Here is a 10,702-nt window from a genome sequence, read left to right as displayed (position 1 = left end):
AAACAAAGCATGGTCGCGGATGGGGAAAGAAAACAATTGGTCCAAGGTAGCATTTCGTTTCCATCAGATGGCGCTAGTGCACTACTTAGTGCAGAGCTCTATATACGGCTCTGACTTCGTAGTGTCTGAACATCCTTTCAGGCACGAGGGAGTGAGAGACTGAACTTTAACGGCAGCGCGCTCTCTCCACCAGCCTACCTGCAAGACGAGGTTGGCGCGAGAGGTCCCTGTAGCGGCTCTCCTCCGGTGGCACCCAATGGGCCCTCACTCAAACTACCTGCCTTTAGTCACGCGGACCCTGAACTGGAAACGGACTCGATCTACCGAACTCCCTGAAAAATGATCACTGCAACGTGCCAATCGTTCACCCTTTCCTAAGAGTAGGCTAGGGAAGTTTCTCCGCAAAAGATCTGGATACATTTTCATGTTTGCTGGAGGTAAGTCAATGCACCTGCACATGTACCTGCACATCATAGCCCTGTGTTATGATTTGTTCATTCAGTATAACCTCAGGGATGCGTAGTCTGTGTTTTCATAATACAGTATGGCTACAAACTTCACTGCAGGCTATATGATTTCGGCATGTATGCGCTTCTGTAGCTTAACGTGAATTTGGAGAAATAGGATTTTGGGTATGTATGTCCTTTATAAAAATTTAACTCGAAATAAAACGGAATAGGCTTCCACAAAGATGGGGGTTACCTATAGCCTACTCAGTCTTGTTAATGTCATTAGGCTATAGCCTATAACGGCTTGCCGGTTTAGATGGTTTCACTTAATTAGTTGGTGATGCCAGGTCTTAATTGTTGTAGACCCTGACAATGGACAATAAATCTGGAGATAGAACATACGCATGAAATGTTCAACCTCTATTAGAGCCTTTTAGATGTTTTTTTCCTCGTAGGAAATCACTCTGCACGATTGCTCCTTCTCTCTCTCTCTCTCTTTCTCTCTCTCTCTCTCTCTCTCTTTTAACACACACACACACACACACACACACACACACACACACACACACACACACACACACACACACACACTAATTTTACTCCCCTGTCTCTGTCTCATACATCCTGGGAGTGAGTCGAAAAGTAGCCTATACATTCAGTATTTCACTGATTCTGAAACTACATTCTAGCCTATACTTATCAATCCTGATCACTCCCAGTCCCACTCCCACCTCCCAGTCAGTCAGTATATGAGCAGGAGGCCGTATCTTGCTTGTGCGTAATCGTGCGTAAGAGGTAACGCACTTGTAGTTCAACTTAGCATATTGGTTGGCTTGGTTTCGCTAAGGCACTTGTGATGAGCAGTCTGCATGTAGTGAACCGCGATTAAAAACGTCAGACACAGAGTCAAAGCGATAGGTCCAAACACCTGGATCTCAATTTCACATCACACCTGCGGAGGTCCAAATATAGGCTACGAAATGAGCCAAACACGCGCAGGTGAGCGATTAGGGTGCATCTGTCGGGAACAAATATGTGTCCGGGACAGTGGAGGAGAAGTGACTATCAGTTGGTATTACAGTCTGTTCAGCCCCCCCCCCCCCCCTCAACCTAAAAATACTCCGAATCTCAAACGTGCGCCGTAAAAACATGGACGCGATAAATAATTGAGCGCCGCGGAGCTGGGGATTCAGCGCAGGCAAAGGGGTCAGCCGTGTTCAGTCTCTGCGCTTCCCCGGACGCCCTGCTGCTGCCTCGTCCTCGTTTGAGACCAGCCATCCCTGGGAGGACGTTCCGCGGTCTGGACCTATGGGACATGTGTTAAGTGGTCAACCACAAGTCATGAAACAGCATACAGCGTGGGGGGAAGGGGGTCGGCAATATCTTCTGCGGATTCCTGAATCTTGACCCTACTCTCTTAGAAAAAAATATTCTATATTGAACCAAAATGGTTCTATTGCATGCTTCATATATGGCACCCCTAGATGGTTCTTTAAATTATTTTGATCAAAGGAACCTCTAGGGTCCTGTAAAGCCTGAATATACCCCAAGAACCCTTTTTAAGGGTGTATAGAGTAGTCTGTTGGATGGAAAAGAAAGATAAATCCTAAATAATATCTATTTTTTGAGTACCCTTTTTCTCCTAGACACAATTGAGCTCAACTGAACACTTTTCTCATATTTCTTAAATTAGGCTCCTAAAGAGCCTTTGTCTCAGTCCAATTAAGGTCCACTTGAGATATTAAAATACTAATTGTTTCTCTAAATGCACTGATGTTCTTAGGGTTCTGTCTATGTCTTGCTCTTCACAATGCAGTAACCTTCAGATACGATTTGCTTTATTTCTGTGGAGTAAAGCAAAACAGCACAATTCTCCTCTGTGATACTGTTCTTCTGATTCAATATTTGTATGCCCTGTAGATACTATTAGATGCCTTTCTTACCAGCAGTGTTCCTGTCTGTTTGTTGTTTTGGTTTAGTTGGGGGTTGGTCAGAAGATGTGAGAAGGAATCCTCTGTGAGACTGAAAGCAAACAAATGAAAGCAAACTCTATGTGGCGTGTAGCCGAGTGTTGGAGTGACTGAGTGTGTTTGAGTGATTGTGTGTGTTTGAGTGATTGTGTGTTTGAGTGTGTGTTTGAGTGATTGTGTGTGTTTGAGTGATTGAGAGTGTTTGAGGAGATGCTGAGTCACTATATCAGAGGAAACCCACTCAAAGGCTGAGTCCTGGTGGATCTGCCCCAGATTAAGGAACAGTGCTGCCCTGACAGATACAGTTGCATGTGTGCAAGAGATGTTTGAAGCATTTGAGTGCAGTAAACATCTGATGATTTTTTCCCTTAACCGGATTCTCTTTCTGTCTGTCTGTCTGTCTGTCTCTCTCTGTCTCTCTCTCTCTTTCTCTCTCTCTCTCTCTCACACACACACACACACACACACACACACACACAAGCAAAAAACTGTCAGAATTGTCATAAGCTGTGTTCAATGATACAGTCCTCTCTCTCTCTTTCTCGTTCTGCCTCTCTCTCGCTGTTAGTTCATACCCAGAATTCGACATGAGTAATATTTACGAGTCCGCGGCCACCACCTTGGACCTGTTCAACACGCCATGCCTCACCAAGGTGGAGCTGCGTGTGGCCTGTCGAAGCCTCTCCGACCGGGATGCTCTGTCCAAGCCAGACCCCTGCGTAGTGCTCAAGATGCAGTCCCACGGCCAGTGGTTCGAGGTGGGTGTGTGTGCCCCCGCTCTTCTCTTCCCACTGGAAAACCCTGTTCTAAGCTTTTCAGTTCTCCCTTCATTTAGGATACTGCACTCATCTCTAAAGTACCAGCCGTTCCTTTTTGCTCTTTTTTTAAATACCCGTTTTGTCCAGTTGGCAGCCTCAGTCTTTGATGCAGTCTTCTACTCTGTGTGTGTGTGTGTGTGTGTGTGTGTGTGTGAATGTGGGTGTATTTGTGTGTGGGTGTGTGTGTGTGTGTTTGTATGATCATTTGGCTGGAATCATTACATACATTGTTTGCCATGTGAAGTGGTAGAGAAACAGTTTTGTAAACTAATCCCTTTTATAAGCACTGAATTTTCATCTGCACCAATGATATGCTCTGTGTGTGTGTGTGTGTGTGTGTGTGTGTGTGTGTGTGTGTGTGTGTGTGTGTGGTGCATAATGTTCTTGTAATGGTATCAAGTAAAAAGCACAAGTTTGCTTGAGAAAGGCAGATTAGAAAATGATTTGTTTGTTTAATTTTTAAATTAATTAACATGCACACGCATAAATATCACTTGGTTCTTACTGTGTGCAACAGATTAAGGTTGTGTGCACTGCTAACTCAATGTGCTCTCTATTTCAAACACACACTCACTCACATACATACAAAAAATATCCTTTTCATTTGCCATGTGTGTTTTTCACACATGAGCTGATTGGCTGTGGTTGGGATGAGCTTATTAGCATATTGCCTATATGTGCTGTGCGGTGAGAACAGATTGACTGTGAATATGAGTTTTTGATGTAAGCTGTGAGCTGATTGGCTCTGTGAGGTTGCTGTGGAGAGAGGTGCACTCTGATTGGCTGGCTGGCCATGTGCAGGTGGACCGTACGGAGATCATCCGCAGCAGCAGCAGCCCGGTCTTCTCCAAGGTGTTCACGGTGGACTTCTACTTCGAGGAGGTGCAGAGGCTTCGCTTCGAGCTGCACGACATCAGCAGCCACAACGGCCTGAAGGACGCAGACTTCCTGGGCGCCATGGAGTGCACTCTGGGACAGGTGAGAGCGCTGTTGACCAGGTGAGCACGCTCATGTGAGGACACATGGGGATAGGTGAACGCACACTTACAGTATAAGCACACCTGTGGCCAGGTGAATGCACATGCTGATATATTTGTGAGAGCACTTTTGACCAGGTACGCACACCTGTGAACAGGTGAATGCACACTTATGTAAGCACACATGAGGATAGGTGTGCACACAGGTACAGTAGAGTGCACTTTTGAACAGGTAAGCACACCTGTGTGCACAGGTGAAAGCACACTTACCGTAATTTCCCAACTATTAGCCGCGGCTTATACAGTACATTGATTTTGCAAAAATTTCTTCTGCTATGAGGTCAATACACGGGGACAGTTAATAATGGTATTAATATGGTTTTGTTACTTTTAACTTAGATAAAACACTGTCCTGTGGCTTATACACAATGAGGCTAACAGGGGAGCTACACCAGACGCGTAACTGAAGCGTTCCGTTCGCGACGCGTAAAATCCATTTTAGAAGATGGGTCTATTTTTTTCGAATGTACGCGCCACTGTTGCGTCTGGTGTAGCTTCTTCCATTGACTACAGTGATAATTAACTGCTGTGACCGGCTGCAACATATGCGTCGTGAACGGAACGCTTCAGTTACGCGCCTGGTGTAGCCCCCCTGTAATACACAGGAAATTAATTACTGTATGTAAGCTCACATGAGATAGGTGTGCTTACAGGTATATGTGAGTGCACTTTTTACCAGGTGAACACACTTGTGAATACTAGGTGAGTACACACTTAGAGAGCTGGACACACAGAAGTTGAGATGAATATGCACAAGGGCACATTTAAGTACACAGTAAGTACACAGTTAGACTTGTGAATGCGCGTTTGAGTGCACACCTTTGAATCCACTTTGAGAGGTGAATAGTACAAGCTCAGACAGGTGGAGGCATTTAGTCAGCACGGTTATTGAACAGGTGAAGGCACCCTCCATCAGGTGAAAGCACATTGGGGCAGGTAAATTCATGCTCTGTCAGTGCGTGCGTGCGTGCGTGCGTGCGTGCGTGCGTGCGTGCGTGCGTGCGTGCGTGCATGCGTGCTTGTGTGTGTCTGTGTGTCTGTGTGGGCGTCTATGTGGGCGTCTGTGTACACTCTGCGTGGCCACTATGGATGGTGCAAGGCCTTCAGCAGTGCATGCAGACGAGGAGCTCATTTACTGTAACAAGAGCAGCAGTGCATCAGTGGTGTGCGTGGTGTTTTGCATGTGTGTCTCGGCACGCAAGTAATCAAAACATTAGACAGAAGATTACCTGCTCAGAGGTGGGAGAAAGCTGAATGTGTGTGTGTGTGTGTGTGTGTGTGTGTGTAGACACAGGGAGAGAATGATCATGTTGTGCCTTGTCTTCCACAGATTGTGTCCCAGAGAAAACTGTCCAAAGCGCTACTGAAGCAGGGAAACACAGCAGGCAAATCCTCCATCACGGTGAGACAGACACGCTCACACACACACACACACACACACACACACACACACACACACACACACACACACACACACACACACACACACACACACACGCTCACACACAGAGAGACACACAGAAAGACACACACACACACACACTCAGAAAGACACACAAAGACACGCACACACACGTACACACACGTACACACACACACACACACACAGACACAAGCAAAGACACATACACACAGGTCCTAAGAATCTCAGCTCAGACACATGCACACATATGCACACAAAAAGGCAACGACACACACATAGCTCCACACACAATTTCAGTTCACATCAGCTCAGACACAAACATGCTGCACAAACACATATGCAAATGTTCAGAGCATACAAACACACACACACACACACACACACACACACACACACACACACACACACACACAGACAGCATGAGATAGCTGATCAATGTGTTTGACTGCTTCACAGGTTACAGCGGAAGAGCTCTCTGGGAACAATGATTATGTGGAGTTGGCTTTTAGTGCCCGCAAACTAGACGACAAGGTCTGTATGAGTGTGTATGTATATGTGTGTGTGAGTGTGTGTGATATAGACAAGAATACTCCTAAGAAATTGCATTGAGGAGTTTTTGCCCTGTGTACCATTTTCTCCCAGTCAATTTCCTCTTCACTGTAAGTCTCATTCATTTGATGTACTGTACTGTATCCACTACTATCCACACAAGAAGGGACTAGCCAATTGGTCCGTTTAATTTATTACTGTAAGAGCACCGGCATATTTATTGCTAGTTGTCAGGAAAATCTTCCCAATATTATGACACAAGAACCACAGACAAGTAGTATAATTTTCAGTATACTCTGGCGCCAAGAGGAGAGACATAGAGAGGAGGTGCTTTACCTCTCCGAAACAGTCTCTGAGCTCTTGGACGCAAAGAGGCTCTTTTATTAAAGAAAAGCAGAGAGCAAAACAAGTCAGCATGACCTTGGTCGAAACCTCCCTAAAATCCTCCTCTCGCTCATGTCCAGTTTCTTATCTGCAGGTGCATAGCGTTCCTGTGAGGTTCCCATGTGAAACTGTGAATAGCAACTTTGAACACACATATGAAAGTGTGGATTATAACTTTGACGCACACAAATGAAGTTCATAATGATAAATATATTAATTTCTTTGTCACTAGTGTATCGATAATGTATCACAAACATCTGCTGATATGATATTTCAGTGTTCAATATTTTGTCCTTCCCCATTTGTGTGTTGTGTATGTGTTTGTATGTGAGAGTTTGTTTGTACATGTATATGTATATGTGTATGAGTGTTTGGTTAATGAATGTGTATGAGTGTGTTTGGTTACTGTAATGAATGTGTATGTTTATGTGTGTTTGGGAGAGTTTGTGTTTTCTGAATATGTGTATATGTGTTCATGCGTTTGTTTGATTGTGAGTGTTTGTGAATATGTGTATGAGGACTTTTAGGATTTTTATGAATGTATGTGTGTGTGTGTGTGTGTGTGTGTGTGTGTGTCTTATGAATGATGAATTCTACTCTGCAGGATTTCTTCAGTAAATCAGACCCATTCTTGGAAATCTTCAGAATAAACGATGATGGCTCTGGATCGCTCGTACACAGAACTGAGGTGTGTGTTTCACATACACTCACTTCCTATCTCTGTGTCACACACAAACACACGTAGACTTACAATCAAACACATATACAAGCAAACACATGCACAGAATTATTTTTGGTGATTTTTGTGTAGTTTCTAAAGTGTGTGTGTGTTTGTTTTTTTTGTTTGACAGACCATCATGAATAACTTAAGTCCCGTCTGGAAATCTTTTAAAGTCTCTCTCAACACACTCTGCAGTGGAGATGAAGACCGCCAGCTCAAGGTAACACACACACACACACACACACACACACACACACACACACACACACACAGCTAGTGCTAAAGTCATTGATTGGCAAGGCACAATTGATGTGTGATTGATAATGGATTGACACTGATTGCCGTTTTGGACACCTGTGGGTCAGTGTGCCTCAGTGGATGGATGAGAGATCGTAATGCATTCAGTTCACGGAGCATCTAACCCCAGTAGCAATCAGGACAGGACTCAGGGTGTGCTGGCAGGTGGACAGTCAGCAATAGACACACGCACCCACACACACACACACACACACACACACGCGCGCACACACACACACACGCACACACACAAAATATTCCGTATCAGTATGTGTGTATCAGTATGTGTGTCCACTCAGCCACACCCAGGGGGGAAAGGTGAAGAGGACACACACACACACACACACAGACAGACACACACACACACACACACACACACACACACACACACACACACACACACACAGTCACACCCACGAGGACTGGGGGGAAAAGGTGACTAGGATGTCCGCAGCAGGACAGGAGGGCAACATAAGAGGCCACTTTTGGCATTGATTTATTGACTGGCTTCCTTTTGGGAGCATACTAATGAAGCCTTATATATAGGCCTTCGCACAGCTGTCACAGCAGAGCTGTGCTGCATCTCTCAGAGAGGACAACATTGACACAGAACACACCGCTTAAATATACATATACGCTTATATTTATGTATGTACACACACACACACACACACACACACACACACACACAAGAGAAACACAAAGTAAACACATGAGACTACATGACCATGAGAAAAAGGAGAGATGAAAGACTGTATTCTCTTCTTCTAATCACCACACACACACACACACACACACACAGTATTCAGTAATTAAAACAGAACCTACTTTAGCTGTGATGCTGTTAGATGTTGACAGGCATAAAGAGGAGCAGTCTGTTCTCTCTCTCTCTCACACACACACACACACACACACACACACACACACACAAACACTCAAGCACATTCACACTAACACAGTCTGTGACAGTGAGAGGAGAGACCGGGTGGTATAGGGTGTGAGGACAAGTGAAAATGAGCGCCAGTCAAACTCATTAATATTCTACTGTAGGGTGTAGGTGTGTGTTGACTGTATATGTGTGTGTCTGTATGTGGGTGTGTGTTTGACTGTATATACTGTATGTGTGTCTGTATGTGGGTGTGTGTTTTGACTGTTTATATTATACAGCTCTGGGAAAAAAGTTAAAAGGGTGCCGTCTTTAATCACGATCGGAGATGAAAATCACGACCGGGTACATAAACCATAAACTGTCAACCATAAACTGTAAGTTCCAGCAGTAAATACAGAGTTCTCTGGGGTGAGGCCCAGTCTTATACAGGTTCCAGGCAAAACCATTACATACTGTACATACACTAGAAATGAACTGAATTCAGACCTCCGCCAAGCAAAAACATAACAAGACGGTGATACGGATCATTCCCAAAATGTAATCATTTCTTCTTTGGGTAATTTCAGACCTCTCCTTACATTGATATCCATCCATAACATTTTGAGTTACCTTGTGAAAAAACAGTCAGACAGACAGACAGACAGACAGACAGACAGACAGACAAACAAACAAACCCAGCTAAAAACATGACCTCCTTGACAGAGGTAATAAGACAAATGAGCGAAGCCCATGGCTGTCATGCTGTAGTCTCAACAGAGACAATAGACAACTCAAGCCCAACACCACATATTCAATTCAATTCAATTCAATTCAATTCAATTCAATTCAATTCAATTCAATTCAAAAACACTTTATTTATCCCCAAAGGGCTATTTACATAGTGTCATGGAGTTCAATAAAAGTATTAGTATCAGTATTACTGTGTGTTCAGACCGAAACCGTCAAAAGGGCCAAAGTCGCCGGTGAAGCTCATAACGCGGCGCTCAACCAGTTCTACGCCGAAAGCGTCAAAGCCATGACGTGAAACATTCGAACAGACCACAAGCAGCAATCCTGAGAGTTCGACATTCTGATTGGTTGACGCCGAACCGTGTCATAGCTCATTACCATAAATTTAACTGAGGCTCAACTTTGTTCTGCCGCCGTGATGCCCATAAAGCCACACTCACGCCCAGAACGCGTTTGACGCCAGTAACGCCAACTCTCCATAGAAAATGAATGATTTCCGGCGCTCTTGACTCTTTTGATGGTTTTGATCTGAACGCACTGTTAGAGAGCCATTGAGCCATGGAGAGAGCCAGTTGTATGTACATAAGCGTATCTTGTCATAGTGAAAGATTCAAGATTTAAGACTCAAGTACTAAAGAAGAACATCAATTCTTCCCAAACGTAATACAACGTAACAACTTCAAACAGTTCTGAACATTTGTGGCGGAGAACTTTTCCTCGCTTTGATTCTCAAATCATCATTCATCATTATCATTCTCTGATCAAGATATCAGATGTTATTTGTTGTTGAGCTCAGAAGAAGGTGTATTTGTGGCTGTTGGACTGATTGAGCTGGCAGGTGTAGTTGTATAATTTATATTTATTTATATTCATGTTTAAGTTTATGTTCATGGTACAGTAGGCCTACAGTATGTTGTCCAAAACGACTTACAGTATGAGGACACTACATTACTTAGTAAAAATAATTCTCCCCTTCTTGACCGTGCGCATTGAGATGATTCACTGTTCTCCTGCAGATACAGTATCATAGCACTTATTCCACCTGACATGCTCGTGAGTAAAGATCATCAAATATTCACCACCTCTTAACACCGTCTCTGGCCATGACAGAGGAGTTTCCATGACGACTGAGTCAGGGTGGTCTGTAACGCTCTGCTCCCCCATGGCTGCAAGAGTTAATCAACATCTCGATACCCCTGGGGGGGGTTCCACTCCTCATACCTGCTGAAAAGCTGGAAAGGATCAGAAGTATTGTGAAAATGGGATTATGAGAAACTGGGAAAACTGAGCTTTAATCCTTTATCTTCTGGATTAGCTGGTGTACCACAGCTGTATAAACCATATATACTGTACATAGAGAGAGAGAGCGAGAGAGAGAGAGAAAGAGAGTATGTGAAAGCGAGAGAGAGTACTTCCTGATTCCTTTAAAATTTACA

General features: G+C 44.2%; 1 protein-coding gene across 1 annotated transcript in view; it reads left to right on the top strand.

The window, feature by feature from the left end:
* Window positions 1-372: 372 nt before the first annotated feature.
* Window positions 373-10,702, top strand: part of cpne4b (copine IVb) — a 30,516-nt gene continuing 20,186 nt past the window's right edge. The window contains exons 1-7 of the mRNA XM_062529024.1: window positions 373-437; window positions 2,988-3,177; window positions 4,039-4,215; window positions 5,605-5,676; window positions 6,154-6,228; window positions 7,235-7,318; window positions 7,482-7,571. Coding sequence (XP_062385008.1) covers window positions 3,007-3,177; window positions 4,039-4,215; window positions 5,605-5,676; window positions 6,154-6,228; window positions 7,235-7,318; window positions 7,482-7,571 — 669 coding nt within the window. The 5' untranslated portion in view covers window positions 373-437; window positions 2,988-3,006. The remainder of the gene's footprint in view (window positions 438-2,987; window positions 3,178-4,038; window positions 4,216-5,604; window positions 5,677-6,153; window positions 6,229-7,234; window positions 7,319-7,481; window positions 7,572-10,702) is intronic.

This window comes from Sardina pilchardus, chromosome 24, assembly GCF_963854185.1.
Source record: "Sardina pilchardus chromosome 24, fSarPil1.1, whole genome shotgun sequence".
Taxonomy (NCBI): domain Eukaryota; kingdom Metazoa; phylum Chordata; class Actinopteri; order Clupeiformes; family Clupeidae; genus Sardina; species Sardina pilchardus.
This window is presented reverse-complemented; position numbering and strand designations above follow the sequence as displayed.